The sequence below is a fragment of the Sorex fumeus genome, unplaced genomic scaffold (assembly GCF_029834395.1).
Source record: "Sorex fumeus unplaced genomic scaffold, SorFum_2.1 ptg000007l, whole genome shotgun sequence".
Lineage (NCBI taxonomy): Eukaryota > Metazoa > Chordata > Mammalia > Eulipotyphla > Soricidae > Sorex > Sorex fumeus.
This window is the reverse complement of record NW_026606064.1, coordinates 55835995-55857756: the sequence shown is the minus strand read 5'-3', so window position 1 is coordinate 55857756 and position 21762 is coordinate 55835995. Positions and strand designations below refer to the sequence as shown.

General features: G+C 42.6%; 1 protein-coding gene and 1 non-coding gene across 4 annotated transcripts in view; both read right to left on the bottom strand.

Moving 5' to 3' along the window:
- NRP1 (neuropilin 1) overlaps positions 1 to 21046 on the bottom strand; it is a 162982-nt gene extending 141936 nt beyond the window's left edge. For 2 of the 3 annotated variants that reach the window (XM_056131525.1, XM_056131539.1), the window contains exons 1-2: positions 17942 to 18532; positions 14474 to 14648 (exon numbers count right to left, since the gene is read on the bottom strand). In XM_056131525.1, coding sequence (XP_055987500.1) covers positions 14474 to 14648; positions 17942 to 18014 — 248 coding nt within the window. In that variant the 5' untranslated portion in view covers positions 18015 to 18532. Of the gene's footprint in view, positions 1 to 14473; positions 14649 to 17941; positions 18533 to 20931 lie in introns of those variants that run through there. The other variant, XM_056131531.1, reaches the window with a different exon arrangement.
- Positions 11191 to 11294, bottom strand: LOC130017014 (U6 spliceosomal RNA). The gene has a single exon (XR_008791310.1). It is a non-coding gene; the product is annotated as a U6 spliceosomal RNA (small nuclear RNA).
- Positions 21047 to 21762: the final 716 nt, after the last annotated feature.

Here is a 21762-nt window from a genome sequence, read left to right as displayed (position 1 = left end):
TTTCAGAAAATGTTCCTGTATAGCCATATTGCCAATGTCCCAGAGTTAGCTTAGTATCTGTCCAGGTGAGCATCTTTATACTAAAACTCAGGGTATGGCAGGGCATGACATTTTTCTGTTGACACAGACTAATACAGTGACCCCATTCTGCCTGGGTTGCATCCCCTGTTAATTTCTTTAATGACGAAGTTCCCTTTATACATCATCCCCAGCAAGCCTGCTCTGAAGTTAACATTGTGCACTTATGGGGGTTGCCAGCTGGAACGGAAGAAGGCTCTAAATTATTGGTGTTGAATTTATGTAAAGGTGGTTTGGATGTGAGCCCAGTATGAATACACAATAGGCAAAGTTTACGGAGTTGTGACACAGAGTCCCAAGAGTTGTGGGGATGTCAAATAACACTCAGCAACCAGGACATTTGCCTTCCATGTTAATACCTTTTATGCCTCGAACTCCAAAAATGATTATAGAGATGACTGTGAAATAGAAATCCATGCTTTCAGGCAAGCACAACCTCTGTATATTTTAAAGACTTGGCTAAAGTAATTCCTATGTAGAAATCGAGACCTTTAAACATAGAGTACGTTTAGGGCTGAAGAGATATTAGAGAATGAAAGGCGTTTACTTGCTTTTCATGCAGCCAACCCCAGTTCCATTCTATAGTCCCCTCAACACTGCCAGAAGTGATCCCTTAACACAAAACCAGGTATAGTTCCAAAGTGCTGCTAGTGGTAGTCTCCAAACCCAGTCAGTAAGTAAAAATAAAAGATTTTTATTAGGGAGGAAGTGTAAATTTGACTCTAATCTCCAAGAAAACATAAAGTTTGTCATTCCTGAGAAGTGGGTATATTTTTTCTTTTTTCAGTCTAAGAACTCTTTCTAAAATTCTGACTTGGATCTTTTGTGGTAGATGCACAGGCTAGAGAAGACTTGTTAGATGTCAACTGTTCAGTTCATTCAGCAAATATCCTCTGAGCAGCAACTATGAACAAAGTCCTCTGCTTGCTTTTGCGAGTAGCAGAAAATAGTTACCAGTCTCTGTTTTTGGAACGAATTAAGGGAAGATTACCAAATAGAAATATTATAGCTTTATGAAGTGTTATATGTATCATATGAATGAGGCAGACAGCAGGTTTCATAGGTCTTCTAAAGGGACAAAGAAAGTGAGATCTCATTCAGTACATAGTTAGTTATTGGGTGGGTTAATGAATATTCTTTTGGATGAAATGAGGAAGATGTGCTACTCCTTGACATAAGATAGGTGATGAGAGCATTTGCCCTTTGATTATCAGTAGAGGAATAGGTGAAGAGCAGAGATCAGTTTGAAGAACTCTAAGGGGTCATTTTTTACTAGACACTATGGGAGAATTATAGAAGATAGTCTGGAGAGACAAGTGGAACTACTTTCTTGAAGACAGAACACACACAGAAACAAGGTGGAAATGGAGAATTTTTAAGAAGAAATGAGGAAAACCCCATTATCAATCAAACACAATTGCACCAGAGATAGGTTCAAGAATTTAAATTTGAGCCACAGTTTTAAACATGTCACAGAAAAGACAGATACAAGGGATACAATAGACAAGCAATTTAGAAACATTCAAGTAAATAGATTTGAGAAACCAAAAAGAACCAGAAGGCTTCCAAAAGTTTCAGGTCTAGACAAACAGAAAAGACCTTATGAGAGAAAGAAAAGGCAGAAGAGAAGTCATGTATAAGGAAAAGTGTGAAGTTGTATTTTTTGTTGTTGTTGCTCTTTGTGGCAACAATCTGTCCATCATTTAGAAGACCAACATAATCCTGAAAGAATTTAGAGGTTTGAGTCCAACAATTAGGTCAAATCTAGGGCTGGACAGACATTTGGGAATTATCTGATAGGAGTAGTTAGTACCAAATAAAAGTCAATTCAAGGAGAAGACACTCAGGGCAATGAAAAAGTCTTGGAGAAATGAGATTAAGTAGTCAATCAAAGCACAGAAGAAACCAGTGTGACACAGTATCAGAAGAGACATAAAAAAAGAAAACCCCAATACATAAAGAATAATCAGTTGTGTAAACTGTTTCACAAAGGTTGAAAATATTAGGACCAAGAAATAAATGGGCATTTGGAGGCTAAGAAGAATACACTTGAGCAAAACATTCAATTAATTGGAAGAGACAGAAATGAATTATGTGAGAAATGGAGCACTACCCTACAGATACCACCTTCAATACTCCTGGCAGTAATGGTAAAGAGAGATGGAATATTCGTTTGAAGCATTGCAAGGTCTAAGAAGGAGTCCTTTTGCTCCTGAGTCTGAAGAATTCACAGTACAGAATCTATTTGACTTACTCATGCCCACAAGAAGGAAAGCAAACTGGAGCTGCCAGTCACAGAAACCTATAGCTATTTCCAAGGAAAGGGAGCAAGGAGGGTTTATGAGGGATGCAGATTTTATTTTGTCATATATGACCATTGAAGAAGGGGAGAAGAGAACTGGAGCAACAGCACAGTGGGTAGGGCATTTGCCTTGCACGCGGCCAACCTGGGTTCAATTCCCAGCATCCTGAGCACCTCCAGGAGTGATTCTTGAGTGCAAAGCTAGGAGTAACCTCTGAGCATCACAGGTGTGACCCAAAAATGAAAAAAGAGGAGAAGAAACCAAAATAGTAATCTCTTCTCTGCCCCAGTCAGTCCTCACTTCACAGGTTTTTGGAAACCACAGCTTTAAGTGCAGTGACATAACCACCAGGTTCAAGTCACTTAGTTCAAAGTTGGCCAGGATTGTTTTTGTCTCATCAATGTTCCAATGCAATGCCATTGAACAAACAATGTTATTCAAGGAACCTGCTGTATCCTAAGGAGCTTCCTGTGAACATGCTCTTCATCATAACCCAGGAGAATCTCCCTCCCTTCCCCTGCCCCAGGAAATCTGTCTCAACCAGAAATGGGGGAAAGAGATGACAAAGATCAAGTGCCTTGGAGCAGTAGAATAAAAGGACAAGGGGGAAGAAAGGGAGGGACCACCTGTCTAAAAATATTTATTTTCCCAGCTGCTCTTTTTTCCCTCTACGAATTTACACTAGAAAATCCAGGAAGCTTCCTCTCTCGTGGACATGAATATAGCAGTTCTATTTGGTGATGGTCAAGAAGATAGAGAAGCACTGATATTCCCACCACAATATTGGTTCCTGTCTTGCTACTTAAGGAAAGTCTGAGTGTAGTGGATGCATTTTTAAGTCCTTGGGAGAATGATTATTGCCTCCCCTTCCCCCAAGCCATTAATGCTACGATCATGTTTATGACACAAAGAAAGAGCATCTTCCAATGACACTTCCCAGAAATCATCCATCTAGATTTTTAGATGTCAATTATAACACACTTAACCAGGCTGCTTCTTATAAGGACATTTAGAAATCGCCATTGCTGAATGCATGCTGAGCATTAGATACTATCTCTGTCGTGGCTGTGTGTAGTGCTTCTGAAATATTAACAAGTGCCTCCTCCTAAGGATGCAGACATTTCTGTTTACAGCCTGAACTTATTTTAGGGAACAAAACCTACGGATGCACTTCCTGTTATAGAAATACCTAGGCTTTATTTAATCTATTTCTCTTGTAGTCCTAAGGCTCTTCCACCTACATGATCTCATCAGTACAGTGCTACGAAGTAAGGTAGAGATGGAAAAGTTTTCTTGTTTCTTTTTCTTCAGAAAGATAAGGGGGGGGGGAAATGAATTCAAGTTGTGTCTAGAACATGTTCTTCCCCAGGGTGCTAAGGTGAGTGTCTTCCTCACAACACTGATTAGCATTGTCAGAGCCCTAGCATTAACAAGGTAATAATCAAGCCATTTCTAGACTGCAACCCAGGCCATATGCCCCGTGCCCTGTCTCATAAAGGGGAATGAATGGCAGAGGTGCCATTAGAACCCATACCCCTAATTCTCCCCACAACACTTTTTTTCACAGGTAGCTGCTCACAGTGTCCCCTGACAATCAGCAATCCCAGGCTGGAGTTAATGAACCAACACACACATCAGGTAAGATGCTGGAACAGCTGCAAGGGGAAATGAGGATGCATCTTGGCGGGCTGAGCTCAACTATCCTAATATTTCTTCAGAAATTTCCCTAATTGCAGATAAATGGGCCCTGCACTAAAAGGAATGGAAAATGAAACTCTTTCTTTTAAAAAAGAAGAGAGCAGAAAAATTCCTACCAGTGCTAAAAGAAAAGCAAAGCAAATCAAACAAAAACCCCACCCTTCCCTGAGCCCAGTATCAACCCTTCCTTCAAAAAACAAAATAAAATTATAGGCTACCACTTGTAGAAGTGAAGAATCCATGAGATCAGCATTTGGAGTATTTTGACTCAATCATCAGGGCTGAAATGCATTAACACACCCAGTGAAACAGGGGCAGCTGCTCCAAAGACTCTGGCTCTCCAGGGAAGCTGCAGCCTTGCTTGTCCTGTTAGGAACGGGAGACTCCCACAATTCAAGATCCAGTGAGAGAGGGAATTCAAAAATAAAAAAAGGAAAAAGTAAAACTGACAACGTCCATGTCTTGAGACTGGCCACCATTATTCCTTCCTGAAAGGTTTCTTAAGTATTTATCAAAAACACCCTTTTCATTTGCCCTTCACTGGATTTTTGCTGGCCTCTTTCAGATCGCCTATCACACACCAGACTCTCCTCTGTGAAGCACTGTTTTTGATAACACCCTTCCAAAATTTGTATTTTTGGGCAGAGGGAGTGGTAATTGGGGATACTGTGCACAACAGCTGACCTGATGGTGCTCAGAGCTTACTCCTGGCTTGGTGCTCAGGGATCATTTCTGGCAATGCTCAGAGGACCATAAGCATTGCCGGGATCAACCAGGTTTGGCTGTATGAAAAGCTAGTGCCTTTACCCCTTGCTGTTTGACCATGCCCTTTGATCCCTCAGGGTCTCCTCTATTCTTTCAAATTCCAACATTAAAAAAATGGTTAACTGTCAATTAAACTAGAGTTTATTATGTGTGTGTGTGTATATATATATATATATATATATATATATATATATATATCATATCCTGGTGGGCTGTGGAAAGTAAAAAACATCAGTAAGATGTGTTGTCTGTCTTCTTCCTTCACAGAATCCCTTAGCCAAGGGAGAGGCAAACACCAAGACAGAGAAAAGGCAAAGCTCACCTAATGAGTTTTGGAACAAAAGTGCAAGCTGAGACAGTCTATCACATTAAATGTGTCATTTCTGTGAGCTGCCAGCTTTTTTTTAAGTGGATGTACCCAGGAATCAAAACCTTAACACATCTTAGTCACCTCTTTTGTGACAAAATTTGTTAATAAATGCTCACTCTCCCAAATAATTGACGAATGGACCAAAAAAGTATGAGTGACATAAAAGGTACATTTGTGGCTTAATTTACACAGGGTTTCCTATAAACAAAACACAATGTAATCCCACATAAAATGAAGTCAACCTTGGTACTACCAAGTTTATGTGTTTTTTTGTCCATTATTTACTGAGTCAAAAGTGCCTCCTTCTCTTTCTCCATCTCCTTCTCCTTCTTCTCATCCTATACCTCTTCCTTCACTTCTTTTTTCTTCTCCTCTTCATCCTCCTTTGCTATTCTAAATTTTACACTTTTAATTTTAATCTTATCTCTCTAGGACTGAAATGCTGACCTCATTATTTCTTCCATGCCATTTCACTGATCATGTCTTACACAATGCAGTAGCTGCTGATGGTATTTCTTGGTTGGCAAGCAAAGACCATTTTGACTGGCTCTCTTCTGCTGTCTCTCTTAAAGCAATCTGTGGTGGGGAGCAGAGATATAGTACAGCAGGTATCACATTTGCCTTCCATGCAGCAGACCTCAGTTTGATCCCTGGCACCACTTATGGTTCCTGAGCACAGCCAGGAGTGACCTCTGAGCACAGAACCAACAGTAAGCCCTGAGTATCACAAGATGTGTCTCTCAAATCAGAACAATAACAACAACAATAAATAAATGATGCAAAGGAACCTAGGAACTTGTAGAAGCAGATGGTTGGCCTCTTCTTACAGCCCAGCACTGACTGTGTGCTTGGTAACATGCCAGTTCTATCCCAGATGCAACAAGCTATCACCTCCAACCTGGCCAGCTGCTGGTCCAAGAATCTGACCAGATAAAACAAAGTAGTTGAGAGCATCTGTTTATTTCTCAAAAAAAAGAAGTCTTCTGTTTCTCATAAGAACCCAGTGTCTGAACAAACAGACTCTTTAACTCTTACCAAGTGACCATGGCAAATAGAAAAGTTACAAACTTTTGCAAATCAGGAAGCTGTGGGAGCATGAGACTTATCTGCTGTTTGCCCAAGATTAAGTAAATAAGCAGTGTTTGGAAGAGAAATCCATTTTCTGACTCGGGGGCTGGTGAGAAATCACTAGAGACAGCTGGTAGCTCATGTGCCCCTTGAACCAACTCTAAATTGAACCCTCGTGCTGCCTTGCTATCAGTATCCAAAGAAATATTTTCTTTATTGGTGCTTTCAAACTCCTTCAACCAAAGGGGACCAGAATTTAGATATGTCCCCCTAGGTTTTCATTCCTGAGATAAGAGAGGTCTTGGTTGAGTAGAAAATCATCAACTGGTTTGAAATTACTGTGCACAGCTTTTACCAGTACTAACTGAAATGGGAACTACGTTTTTAAAAGTTAAATTCTTTCTTAGAATTAATTGGTTAGATGGCTAGACAAGGTAGTTTGTCGAAGAAATTTGCTACATGAATACAAAATAAGCTGGCCACATTTTCTGAGAGTGCTCTCCTTTAAAAGATGAATCAATCCCAAAGTGCTTTCTTCAGTTAGAAAGGTGAAAAGTTAGTGAGTAGGGTAGCTGGGCACGGGGGGCTCAGATAGCTGAAGCCACAGTGAGGCTCTCTGTGGATGAGAGGAAGTCAGGTGAGATGGTGTGTACAAAGGCCCTGGGAACACCTGCAGGAAGAGATCCGAGTCCCAGAAATAAGGATCAGTCATGATCATTTCATTCTAAACACCACCTATGATTTAAATTAAACAAGTAATACATTGATAAAATAAGATATAGGTCATAGGTAATATGGAGCTTGCTGAGAAGAAAAACAGTGTTAGAAGGTAGTTGAGTGAACACAGTCCAAAGGTTATTTGTCTCTCTGTTCTTCGGCGGAATGTAGTACAGTTCAGAGAAAGGTACTAAGCTCTCTGTGAGACTGACTTAAACCTCAAGCCAGCACAATGCATAGAGTTCACTTCACAGTCAACTTCAGAGTTAATGTGACCCCAGCCCATCCCAACTGATGGAGATATTAGACACAGTTCAATCAAGCAGAGAATGGCAGGGAAAATAAAAACCTTTAGTGATGGTGTATTCTGCCAAGTCACTCACTCCTCCAGTCAGGATTGATGACAAACACCCAATTAAGAGGCATTTGGAACCTGATCCGAACACTAATCTTGTCTCTGGTCCTTTGGGCTTAATGATCAGCCTTGATGAATATTATGTGGCAATTAGTTGAGTTTATCTTGCCGCCTCCTTTACAAGCATACAACGCATACATGCACATATGTATTTGTGTGTCTGCGTTTTCTGAAGTATGTCAGCACACACGCAAGTTATCAAGTCGTATGCTGGAAAGAAAGGAGCTGAGAATAAGCATGCTGGCTGCAGGCATATGTCTCACTTGGATCAGTTTTTTCAGTGACTTCTCCCCAAAGTAAACTCTGGTTGAAGTGCTGTTCACATGTTGATTCAGTTTGATACGATTGCAACTAACCTTGTCTTTCAGCTTCTTACACAGGCTGCTTCTTTTAAGATCCAGAAATGCCTAACATACAAGCAACGTGTAATGCTCAAAATTCATTACAATCAAATGGGGTTGCTTATAATAAGAAATAACAAAGAAAATTAATTTTATTAAACACATGGAGATCTGTTCAAATTAAATCAGTGCTAATGGAAAAAATCAAAAGGAAGAAAGTAGATCATTATCTGCCTTAGTGACCAAGGATGCTGCAGGTGGTAGAAACAGCAGTGACCAGCAGTTATTCTGAGAAGGGTTCATTCTTATCTACTCAATAGTTTTTTAATTGAATTGACTTGGTAGGGGGGAAGTCACCCTCCACACTGAGAAATCAGTTGCCATCAGAACCAGTAATGAAGAGAACAGGAAAATAGAACATAGGAAGATTTTTCTGAATTTCCTTTGCATAGAAAGCCAGTTCTAGACATAAAAACATGTATTCATTCTAATGTAGCAGTAGTCTATACCATAAATACAAGATTTTTCTACTGCAGACTCTAAAAAAATTTATATGCTTCTAAAAGAATTGTGCTGGTGTTTTTTTTTAATTTTTTTTTTATTTTTAGAAAGGGGTCAGTGTGCATTTTTTAATCTCCAAAGAATTCACCATGTGCAGAGAATGAGATATATAGACTAGAAAAGCTAGAATTGAGGTTTGTCTGATTTGTAAATTTATAAAAACTGAATGACATAAGTCAAGACAACAGGGGGACACAGATTTATTACTAAAATAGATCCAAGGCAGCTTCTTCAGAGAAACTCAAAAGACTTATTTTGGGGGTGCTTGAAAGAATGTACTCGTTTTATAAAACTTTATCAAACTTTACACTGGTTTCATGAATCTTTCTATATGGAGATTAAACCTTAAGTAAAAGTGCATACTTCTATTTTTCATATGGAAAATGAAGAAGTCTCTGGGATTAAAATTACCCACTATTCCATAAGCTATTTTATTTCCTTTGGTCTAAAATGTAGAACTGGGGCTAAAGTGAAACACTTGCCTTGGATGCAAAATAGCCAAAAATTTCACTTATAATCAAGATAAATGATATTATAATGAAACCGTCAAAAATGTGAAATTAATGCAAAGCTCCATTCTAGACAAAGTAAATAAGGAAAGAATCAAAATAGAAACCATTACTTGGGGAAACCAAAAACGGAACTAATATTTCCCAAATTGCCAATAAACAACTCAGTGACCACTGTATAATTACATTTGCAGGAATAATCAGATTTGAGAAACTAAGGGAAGATTAATTTTCATTCAGCAAGCTTATATTCTGTGAAAATAAATGAAATAAGCAGTGTTTCAAAGTTTGTAATAACTGAAGTAATATTAAGAGTAGTTTGAGAGAAGCAATGTGACTTATTCGATAAAAGTTCCAAATTCAAATGTCGTTTCCGTTTATCACTTTACTGTAATTAAACTTTATATGAAATTACAAGATTAAAATCTTCCTTTGATTGCACAGAATTAGAAAAAAAGACACTTATTATTGGTGGCACAAAGAAGGGGGTACAATCCAAATTACAGCATCTATGTTACATTAGTCTGGGGCCTTGTTAAAATTCCTCAAAAGAGGTGACAAATCAGGCATTGAAGTCAGTAACTTGTCTCTAAGAGGACCACTACTGGGTTTTTCCTTCCCCATACTACCTTCTTTTTTCCACTCTCTTTCTGGAGCTCCACATTCGTTTTCTTAATGTTTTTAACCCAAAGTCTGTGAAATTTTTATTGCTCCCCAGGTGATGACATCTGATCTGAATGTAACCACACACCTCTTTGCTCAGCAGTATTTGTCACAAACCATTATAAATTATCATGCTGATAGTTTGCATTGCTGGGAAACCGGAAAACTTCCATAAATTGTAACTACTGTATCAATGATATTCTTGTTTATTATGCAGATATAAAGTTTTACGAGATTCAATATGTCTGCCTTAGGACTGAAGAAAACTTTAGGGCAGTTGAGAACTGACTCGCTCAAGGCAACTGCTAAAAGCCATTTACAAGGTACAAGGAACTCTGAGAAATACTCAGCAAGACACTTTTTCTTTTCTGCTTTTCAGCTGTGCTTTGACACTTCGCAAACATGGAGGTTTTTAAGAAAAATCATCGTTTCTTCCACTCCTCAACACCTCCTCCTCAGAACAGTCTCTAGCCCTTAGCTTATATCAACATAACAATAAAACCTGACAGTATATCTAACTAGAAATTTTAACACAATCTTAGCCCTCCAGACAGACACTTGACTACTCTATTAAGGGATTGATCCATACCACACTTTGTTCAATAAAAGAATAAGGGAGCTATAATGTGTTTTTGCTGCTTATTTGTAACAAAGCCCAATTCAGTGTAGGTATAAACACAGATGGTTGCGTTTTAAAACTCTCAAGCATAATTCACACATTTATTTTCCCTAAGGAAATATTCCCTTTGATAACCATTGTAAGAACTCTTTTTAGGTTCAATTTCATATCTCACTTATGGATAGGGTAAGCTATGGTTCTATTCACATAAAGAGTTGTGATTATTTACATTTTACTATATTGTTATAACTATGTAATAATGTTTATGTTTAATTATAAGCAAAACAATAAAGTTTAAATAAAAATATTTCCTTAAGAGTACCGGTTTATTTAATGACTCATCCTTCCCCACACCCTACAAAAATTCTGTTTACTTAGGCCTCAAATAGGTTGTCAATAACAAATGTGCTAAGGAATCAATTTCTTGTGTTTTCATATGGCCAAACTTAACTATATAGCATGTCCCTCAATGACATCATTTCATTCAAGGTCCATCTGCTATAACATTAATGAGCAGAGACACAAAAAAATCCCCACATATGTTACCAAGACATACATAAAAAATGTTATCCAAGGACCTGTTTTCATGGTAAGTTGTTGCACGCAATGTCATAATTTCTAAAAACCAATCCACTTTAGTATGTGAGGACTTGTTGTACAAATACTGGCATTTTCAAGAGAAAATGTTGGATATATTTTATGTGAATCATCCTGTTACCATCGCATCATGACCAATACTTTTTATCTTTTTCATTTCATACTTGTAAATGTTCTATCGATGAAGACATTGTTAAAAACAACCATGTGTTTATGACTTATTTGAGGAGTTTTATTATCTCCTTAAAAGTGCTTCACTTGATGTAAATTGACTTACATTAACACAAACAGAATTTCATACATAACTTAAATAACAAGGAAAAAACTCAAAAGAAAACCAAAAACTTTTTACACATTCAATGTAAACTTTTGAAGTCTCTAAATTTGTTCTTATAAGAATTTTTGATGTTTTCTGATTTTTTTTAATTTTTAAATTTTTATTAGTGAGACATCATGAGGTACAGCTGTAGACTTACAAATTTTTGTAAAAATATAGAACGCTTCATGAATTTGCATGTCATCCTTGCACAGAGACCATACTATTCTCTGTATTGTTCCAATTTTAGTATATGTGCTGCCGAAGCGAGCACTTTTTTCTGATTTTTAAGGGATTTTTATTCTCTGTATATTTTAAAGCTATAGCTTTTTCTCACGGACTTTACAAAGGGAGGTAAAGGGTCATGCTGTATTAACACAGCTGTAGAATCTCAATTATGACTTTCAACAATGAACAGGAGTCATGTGGACCAGCCTAGAAAGGCAGTGATAGCAATGTCTTAAGTGGGTCTTCATCTATCATTTTGGAATTTTTATTGATAAAACAATCAGGGAGCAACACTTTACAACATGGCACAAAGATATCTTCCTGGACCATAATCCCCATTGACTTCACCCGGCTAAATATATCAACCTTTCAAGGCTAGCCAGGGGATGGCACTCTCACAGAAGACAAATCCTCAAACTATCTTCTGCAGCACTGAGAAAAGGAAGCAAAACCCCTATGCTATTTACAAGAACAATCTTCTTGACCATGTCAATTTCTTGAGTACCTTGCCAGTATAAAATTCTCTTGCCATAAATTATGATAATTTTTCTTATCATCTTCAAACAGATAACTGAAAACAAGAGGCTTCCCAATGCCAGCAGTCTCTACCAGACATCATAATACAACTTAAGGTTGACCATGTGCCCTGCACTCTTGTAAGCATTTAACATAGATTAACCCTTTAAAAGAAAACTTTTAAAAATCAGGATACTATGGTTTACAATATAGTTAATGATAGTTTCACATATATACCATTCCAATGACCCATTATCGAGGTTCCTTCTTTCCTCCACCAAAGCCCCCTCCCAGGCAATTTTCTCTTCCCATTCCAGCTCCCCCATATTCTTCAAACCTGACTACCCCCCATCCCATAAACTCCATTTGGTGAATCAATTCTCCATTTCTGTTGCTTTTGGCCATTTGTTGCTCCCTTACTGTGTCTCTTTGTATCCCACATAGATTGATTCTCGTAATTGGCTTTTATACAGCGTCTTGCTCAGGCTCACAAGAAACAATTGTCACATTTCTGCAAGTCTAAACACAGTGTCATCACACGGGAAGTTTGAAATGGGTTGTGGTGAGAGTATGTAGACTACAGAAAGTTGTAAACATTAGGACAGGACATAACCCCTCTCCCCATTCCTAGATTCTCTGCTTAAACAGTTACTAAGCTCACCACTGAGAATAAGCACCAACTACTCTGAACACTATACTACTTATATACATGGTATTTGGTGCTCATTATACAGGTACATGTATGTGTATTACACATACCTGGTCATGACTTTCAGATCAGAAATTATTAAAAGTAAGCTTACTGAGATCTATAGCACTTTATTTGGGGAAATAATATTATTACTTTTGTTTATCCAGTGTCTTAAATATGTTTTCTATTGGAGCGATAGCACAGTGGTAGGGCGTTTGCCTTGCATACAGCCAACATGACTGACCCGAGTTCGATTGCTCCACCCCTCTCGGAGAGCCCGGCAAGCTACCGAGAGTATCTTGCCTGCACAGCAGAGCCTGGCAAGCTCCCCGTGACGTATTCGATATGCCAAAAACAGTAACAACAAAGTCTCCAATGGAGACGTTACTGGGCCCGCTCGAGCATTGCAAATCATTAATGTCATTAAGCAAAAGAGAAAAAAGACAAAATCAATTAGAGAATAATTCTCCAGCTTATCAAGGTGATTAACATTGTAAAAATTTCACTCTATTGGCAAAAAAAAGCAAAGAAGAAGAAAAATTCCAATGAATTCTCCATTTCCTACTAGTCATTGGAACACTCAATTCATGACAACTTTCACAGATAATTAAGAAAACTATGTAATAACCCAGAGTACCCCTGAATCACAAAGCAAAGAATAAACTGAAATTTACATCATTTTATTACATGGAGGAATATATGGATTATTTGGAAATTGATCACAAATTCCTGCTAATTTTCTAGGTACCATTATGTTGAATAAACCAGATGATGTCATTTTCCTGAAATGTGTGAACCTGAGTCCACTGACCCAATAGGCTGTTGAGGACTTCTACAACTGAAAACATTTTGTTGCTATGGTCTGTTCTCTATCTTCCCTAAAAGGTGTTTGCAAACAGGAAATATGCAACATTGAATGAGTCTGCATAATAGTGTTTCAATCTAAGGAAGGAATAGACTATACACTCTGTCCACAGTCCTAAGTTATATCAAACTGACCCATTTTAATGCTTGGGAAAACAAATCATTCTAAAGTGATGGAAGCTTGAGAACTGCGATTTATGTAGATAAAATTCCCTCACTGAAACCGTGTAGATGGATATTCGGGTTTTAGAAAGTTCACTGTGTGCAGTGCAGCAAAAGGGACAGACACACCAGAGGTCAGCTGCATGTCCAGAGAAAAAAAACAAACCCTACCCAAGTTGCCTGCAATGTCACCGCATTCTTTCTTTTCCAGGAGAAGCAAAACCTACACATCAGTTCTTCATCATAGAAAGTAAGAGATATAATTTAAACTGTCTCCTCAGTGAGGATGTTTTCATAATAATGAACTCTGGCATAAATCAATGCTCAGTAACCTAACAATAGAACGCAAGACTAAAGCAGATGGATCAAACTCAGATTTAGATTTGAGTCCCATTTTATTTATTGTGCACTGACAATTATCTTCTAGTATTTTCCATGAGATATGCAATCATTGATCTACTACAACCCCCCCATCTGATTTACCCTATGTGCCTTATTTTTATTCAATGACAATTTAGTTTTGTCATGTCAAATTCAGTAAGATAAATACAATTCTTAAATCACAAAATGTGCCACAGATTTGTTTTAAAAATCCAATCTCAGTGTCTGCTGATGCAATATATGTTAATTACCCTCTGTACCTAATAAAAATGCAAGCAAGAGTTTAAATTCCTAGTTCTTCCCCTTTCCAGAAAAAAAAAATACGTATATATAGAAACACACATTTCTTAACAGGAGAGCTCCCAAACCAAAAGTGTTAACAGCAAAAGGAATATGAGCGATTACACATTTAAATATAATCTTTCTAGCTTGGGAAACTCAGAAATCACTTAGCATAATTTAATTTCCATACCATTGACATATGATCCGGCCTAGATTGGAATCCCTCCTGGATCCATTTATATCTCATATTGTACACAGACGATCCCCCTCAGACATCTGTGACCACTAGATGGTGCTGTGGCGCCCTGTTCAAAGACGTTCTCACTTACTTGCAGTCTCTGTCCTCCAAATCGAAATGCGGATTGAAGTTGATCATAATTCTCTGGTACTGGTCGGGAGCCTGAATCAGCCATTCGCATTTTTCACTTGGGTGATAAGAATGAGGATAACCAGGAGACGTAAGATACCCCGGGTTTTCAATTTTTATAGTACCGCCACATTTATCTGCAACAAAAATAACCATCTTAGTCCTTTCCCTGATAACCCAGGTATTATAGCCTTATTGATAAATCCTCCACTACATTAAACGTTACATAACTTTTTCAAGAGGTTCCCACAGATCCTGTAGGTGGTGCTAATAGTAATAGCTCACCAAGGAATGCTCTCAGAGGAGGAAGTTTGGCTGAAGAAGAAAGTGGACAGGCACCATTCTCCGAATCACAAATTTCTGTCCCAGGAAAAAGGGTCTTTAAAAACATTAAATTCCCTCAACTGATGTTAACATAGTCCCAGGAAGCTTCTGCTAGACTTAATTATCCCCCAAGAAGTGTAATCGCATTAAGTAGCAAGTTCTAAGTGGCAGGTGACTAAAAGATGCCACTAGGCCCCCCTGTGTTGCTTTGTGATGATAAGCCTGGTCTATGTCATTGATCAGTGGGACCTTGTCTTCTAGGGCTTTGATTGTCTTAAAGCCAACCCCTTTTCTGTTGTTGTCTTATCTGCTTATAAATCTAAGTGATTTTGAGTTATCTCTGCTCTTGAGAACCAGATCAACAGAGAACAAAGTGTGTTTGGCGAAGCAGAAAGAATTCTGCTCTACTGCTCCAAGAAAAAGTTATTCAGAGTTGGAGGATAGATCAAAGCAATTGGGCAGAAAGAAAAATAAATAGCCATACAACATTAACTCTAATTACCTACATGTTGGGGAAAAAAAAAATTTGGGCATTACATATGGAATGCCACATTCTCCCATTCAGCATAAGGTGACTTAAATAGTTTTGAAACCCAAATGTTGAAGTGATTCAGGGAATGCCAAATAAACCAGTCTCTGGGCTGCTTTATTGTGCTGTGTAGATTTTCATTGTCATTTTTTATGATGAATTTCATACTGGAGAGTCTCAGCCTGAAATGTTGCCACATTTATTGATGCTTAATTTTGAGCAATAAAAATTCAGTGCATAAACTCTGAAAGAGGAACAGGTATGAAAGCAGGGAAATATATAAGCCTATCAATCACAAATTTTCTGTAATGGTATATATAGATTTTAATATTGCATCTAATAGATTCCCTGTGGAAAGAGAATGACATTCTTTGCTCTCAGCATGAATTTATAAATCTACAGAATTTTATTACAGGAAAACCAGGTCAAATGGAAATGAAAGATGAAGTGCACATCAAAAATGCATAAAGCTACATGCATTATAGAAATCATTTCCCATAAATTAAAATGAAGACAATATAAATTATATTGTTTTTCTCAATTGCTAGATGTTTCTATGTTTTGCACACTGGGCTAGTCTTAAACTGGTCTCCTTGGCCTTGGCTTTTTCAAAAGGGTTAGGTTTGCCAAGAAGCAATGTTGCAACTGGAAACTGGAGTTGAGAATCTCAGCTAATGATCATATTGGACTCTGTTCTACCGCGGCTCTGGTATGATTTTAAATGCACAGAAAACTTGGAAAGTGACCCCATCTCATTAAGTCTCCTCCAACTCTGTACAAACATCATGGCAATGTCTGGCATCTGTTAGAGGAGTGAAATAAAACAGCACTGCTTCTAGTCACTCGACAGAGTCACTTCAGAAGACATTTAGGTGGACTCAGTACCACACCAGAGCTCTTTAATCTGTGACTTCTGAGAAAGTGACAGTGTAATAAGATAATGTGGACTGCTAGACTCCCTGGCTCTGTTAAATCTCTCTAACAGTTGATTAAGAAAGAGCAATTTCTAATGACTCTGGACCATTAGTTCTAAATAAGGTTAATGAATTAATTTAGCAGACACTAGTACTCAGAGGAGGTGGACATGGCTTTCAGAGATCTGTTGCATTAAAGAGGCTTTTAGCAGCTCTGGTCACTGCAAGCATAACAACATGGCTTTAAGCCACCAGGCTCAGAGACTGAAGTTCAGGTTCTTAGCATTCCCCAGATTTCTAAGATATATATATGTAAAGTTCAGCACCTGAAGTCTGAAAGTTCTTTGCATTGGTTTCAAACTCATCCGGTCTGTGGTGTATCTCTCTACTACAGATGTAACGTCAGGAGTTGTAAAGGAGTGGGTGGGTTATTGCCATTTCCGAAGTCTCTCCATTTGGGCGTTTTTTTAATTGGAGGAGACGTTTATTTCAAGCCCTGCCAGATTATAACAAGATGCCACCAACCCAAGTTCATTAATAAACTGAACTCCACATTCACATGTGTGTATGTGCGTGTGTGCCTGTGCTATGCTTTGAAGTAGCACGTTGGTAGCTATTAGGGGGAAATCTATTGCTCCAATCACAAAACCTACAAAAGGCATATTTGAAAGATTAACTCCCATCATAAAGATGTGATTTAAATTCCTCTTGGTATGAAGTCCTCCATTTGTGGCCTTTTATTAAAACAATATACCACAGTAAGTAGTGGATGTTCTTTTCATCTAATTACCGTGATTGAAATCTAAGCCAGACAAAAGTAAATATTTGATAATAAGTTAACAATAATTGCTGAAGACTTACTGTAAAGATAATTCCATCCCCACGCCTTCACCTACTTTGGAGTGTAAGCCAGACATGCCTACAACCAGATCACGTTTTAAAACACATTATTTAGGTTACAGGATACTGTTTATAACTCCGCAGTCTTTCATTTACTTAACTATGAGTGGCTTAAAAAGCTACTTGGGAGCTGCAAGCAGGTTAGGGATTTTCAGATATCCCGGTGACTTACGCTGTATATATCGGATTCCTATATTGACACTATGTAACTTTCATTCATACTCCAGAAGGATTATGGACGATTTACAAAGGCGGAGGGGGGAGCTCCATCCACCCACAAACCACTATCTCTCGCAGGCACCCACCAGAGGAAACAGTTCAAGGGAGCAGCAGGAGAACCAGGAAGTTTCTCCTGCTTCGAGTGTTCATTAACTTTCAACAGCCATCAGATTTTTTGAAAGGGAGTCTCATCTAATTGCCTTGGGGAGGAAACATTATTAAGATAATTGGTGTGCGGATCTGGGAAGGTTGGCAGCTCTGCCTTGTAACAGAGGTAAGGAAATCCCCCGCAAGCCAACCAACTTCAGGCAGGAGCCGGAGGACTTGAAATCTTCCAGCCCCTGACCCCACCGATCTCATTTCTGGGATTTCTCGCCAGTATAAAAACTTTCTCGCCCCAGAAGGCGTCAATTCCGGGGGTTCATCCCCAGCAGCTCTGCCTGGAGTCCCGCTAGCTGCCCGCCCGGGGCGGGAAGCCGGATCCCGCGGGCGGACGCGCGCCGCTGCCCCGACGCTGTCACACGCGCCTCCGCCTGTCACTTACCGTTGCGAAAAGCGGCGGCCAGGGCGAGCGCGAGGGCGAGCGCGGCGCAGAGCAGCGGCAGCCCCCTCTCCATTCTCCCTTCGCGGGCTTCCCCCGGGCGGACGCGGCAAGACGCGGACGTGCGGACCGAGTCCGGGGAGCGAATCTACACCACCAGCCCCAACGCTTCAACTCCACCGCGAGCTGTTAAAAAAAAAAAAAAAATCCTCCAGCCGTCTGGGAGAAAGGAAAGCAGCGAGGCAATGCCTGGATCCGAGAGCAACGCTTCTCTTTTTGTGTCTCAAGTCGCCTGCATCCTGTCATTTAGCTCCGGTTTCCTCTCTCTTTTCCCACACTTGTTCCTCTTCCAGGAGCCACTGCCCCGGCCATGTCTCAGAAAAAAAAAAAAAAGGTGGGGGCGGGGGTGGACTGGGCGGGGGAAGGAGGGAGGTAGGGAAACGCACCAAAGCCAATTTCCAGAAAGGGGAAAAAAATAAAAAATAAATAAAGATCCGGCTTGTTTCTGGACCGGTTGGAGCCGAGAAGCTGGCGCCCAGGGGAGGCCCGGGGTGTCTGCGCAAAGGAGAGGAGCAAGCAATGAAAAGATGAGCGGGAGACAGAGGAGTTTCACTAACTGCACCCCCGCCTCCCCCACCTCCTCGCCCTCCTCCTCCCCTTCTGCAACCCTTCCCTCGCTTCCTCCCTCCCCTCTCCCGCACTGGCTCGCCTGTAATTGCCTGACAGGAGACTGGGAGGAACAAGTTTCGCTCCGTGTGCTTTTCCCCGTCCGTCTGTCTGTCTTTCCCGGAGGCCCTGTCAGCTCTCCTCAGGAAGGAAGGGACTGGGGGTTCTGCGCCCGGGGCGCGTGGGGGTCCGTGTCTTTGCAAACAGGGCCTGGCAGTGGGTGCCGGTCACAGGGGCGGACTGGCCCACCTTGGGGCGTGCGCGCCCCAAATCCTCGGGGTGGGAAGGAGCGAGGCAGCTTACGGCGGATCCCCGGGATCCAGACGCCCCGGAGTGGCGAGCGCCCGCGAGGTTGGCGATAGCTTCCCGCAACTCCAACCCCGGGCGGGAGCGGCAGAATGGCATACCTCCCTTCCCTGAACTGCGTCCGCCCGACCCCCGTGCTGGGGAGCGGCTCGGCACCTCGGCTCATTTGGCTCCCCGACTGGGATTGGGGTGGGGTCGGGGGACGCACCACGAAGCCGGGAAGTGGTCTGCAGTGTGGCTGCACGTCCAGCCGAGCCAGACCACCCGGGCGGGCGAGCCCCGGCTGCAGCCTGCAGCGACCACCCAGCCCCGGAGCGGGACGCGCTACCAGGCGCCTAGAGCGCCCGGGTGCCAGGCGCGCGCCGCGGGTTCCATTGTTAACCGAGATTTGGTGCTCGCTCCTCGGGGACAGTGAGAGAGATGTGCCCGCGGGCTAGGGGGCAGCCATCACCCGACCCCGCCCAGCCTCAGTCTCCCAGCCCAGGTCCTGGGGGGGTTGCAAATGAAAGGTCCGGCGGCTCCTGGGTTCCGCGTTTCCCGGGGAGCGGAACAGAGGCAGGCAGAGAAAGGGGTGCTCTCAAAAGGCTCTCACGGTGCCCTCTCCCGGCCACGGGCAAGAATCACGCGGGCTCTCCGGCTGCTGCCCTCCCCCGCTTCCCACGCGGCGGGTCCTCTCCCGGGGCTGGCTGTTCCCCGGGTCTATCCCCAAGGACTTTCCGAGAACGGCCGCAGAAGGCCTTGAGGGATATGAATAGCAAGGACATTTCAGGGAACAAACAGTTTGGCCACCGAGCGGGCCCTTGACCCGGGTAAAAGCCCACTGACGCCCTCCAAAGGAGTTCTTGGGGAGGGGGGTGGGGGAAGGTGACAAGGTCACCGCGCCTCCTGGGAGTTGGCGTTTGTGTACACATCCCGTAAGCGGAGCCTGGTTCCTACCTGGCGCAAAACGCTGGCCAAAGAGATTTGGGAATGTTGGCAAGGAGACTCTGGTCAAAGGTTTTGGCAGAAGAACTAGGGGCAGGACAGAAGCCAGGCGGCCGGGGGCGTACGACCCCGGGCCGGGGCTCCGCGCTGTTGAGCGCGCCGGACGGGCTCGATGACGCGAGCCCCTGGGGGTGCAGGCGGGTCCCGCGCCGCGCCGAGGTACCCCGGGGGCGCCCGCACACTCTCCGGGGCAAGCTTGCCAGCGGGGAGCAGGGAACCCCCACCCCTTTCCACCCCGCCCCTGCAGACTGGAGACCCGAGCGTCTCCACGCAGCCCTGCCCCTGAGCGCCTGTGCCCCTCTCCAGCTCCTTCCCTTTCAGCTCTCGGTCCACTGGAAAGGGCAGGGTAGGAAAGCCGCAGTATCACCCCGGGGAGTCAAGTGCCAGGTCGGGAGGAAGGGGGCAGTGGCGGGGCGGCGGGTGAAGTCCCGCGGCCCGGCCCCCTGGGAACAGCCAGATCGGGGCGCCAGCCGCGCCCAGCACAGCCCCCAGGGACCGTGCGCTGCAAAGTCGGGGCGCCAGGCCACCACGCGGAGCAGATCGCCGCCTCCCCGCCTTCCTCTCAGCTCCAGCCCCCGACTGCGCCGGCCGAGCTGCCTCATCAGATTTGGGGTGACCCCGAGCAACCTCAGCGTAGGGCTCCGAGCGAGAGGCTCCGCTCAGAGAACCTGGCAGCTTGACAGCAGAGGGGACACGGGCGTGCGCAGGGCCGGCGGCCTGCAGCCAGTCCCCGCCAGCCACCGCTTCCTTGCTGGGACGCGCGAGCTCCGGGGAGCCTGTTCTGACCCCACTGCGCCTCGGCGGGGTGAGCGCGGGGGCACAGGCGGGAGACTTGAGCTGTGTTGTTTTTAGCAAACCGCCGCCAAATCTCTCTTCCCCTTGCCCTGCTGAGTGTGCATTTCCCAGCCCAGATCCACCAGGCTCACAAAGTCACCAGACCCGGCACTCAGAGGACGGCGACTCCAGGGACTTTTACCCCGACCCTCCCATCATCACCCCGGAGCCGCCAGGGGCTGCTCCCAGCTGATCTTGCTCACCAGACGAGCACTTGAGGCATCCTTTCTCCAACTTGTAAGACATCCGCTGTAGACTCTGAGAAGGAAAAGATAGTTAAGTTGTGCCTCTGGTTTTTCTGGTCTTAACTGTTGTGAGGGTTTTCTGGGCTCTGGCGTTCCCACACAGTACTGGGTAATGAAGTCCCCACCTCACTGATTGATAATTGCTGGCTAGTGAGTTAGTCGAGAGCAAATTGTTCCTGCTAACAACCCCTTTCCTCTGTTGTTGGATTCCACTAAGCAAAGAAAAGGGTCACTTTAGGGTTTCTGCGATTCCCCAGCTAGGGGGACAGTCCCACCTTTCTATGAGAACAAGTGGTGGGCAGAAGAAGCAGTTGGCAGCGTGCCTAGGTTGATTTTATTTTGGTCTCACGCACACATCACTCATCCTGACATCACAAATCCCCAGACTAGAAAAAGCCCCCGCATCCCACCCAAGGGAAGCCCTCGTACTACACTCCCAGAATGCCAGGCCGTGGGTGGGCACTCCCAGGGCAGCAGGGGCTGCTGCAGGAATAAAGCTCTGGGTTTTCCACCTACTGAGCCAGGCTGGCATGGTGCCCATCATTAAGAATAGGCTGGGTGGTAAATGTTTGGTTGCTTTCATCAAGCTCCCATCAATTTGTCAGAAAGAAGACGAGATTCATTGCTCCCAAAAGGCCTTTTGAGCCACTAACTTCCTCAGAGTATTTCAGGTTGATGCAATATGGAGATTTAGGTGTGTATTTCCAAACTGAATCAAATTTAATCTGGGTCTTTTTTTTTTAGATCAAACCCATATTTTTCAGAAAAGCAGTAAAATAATATATTTTT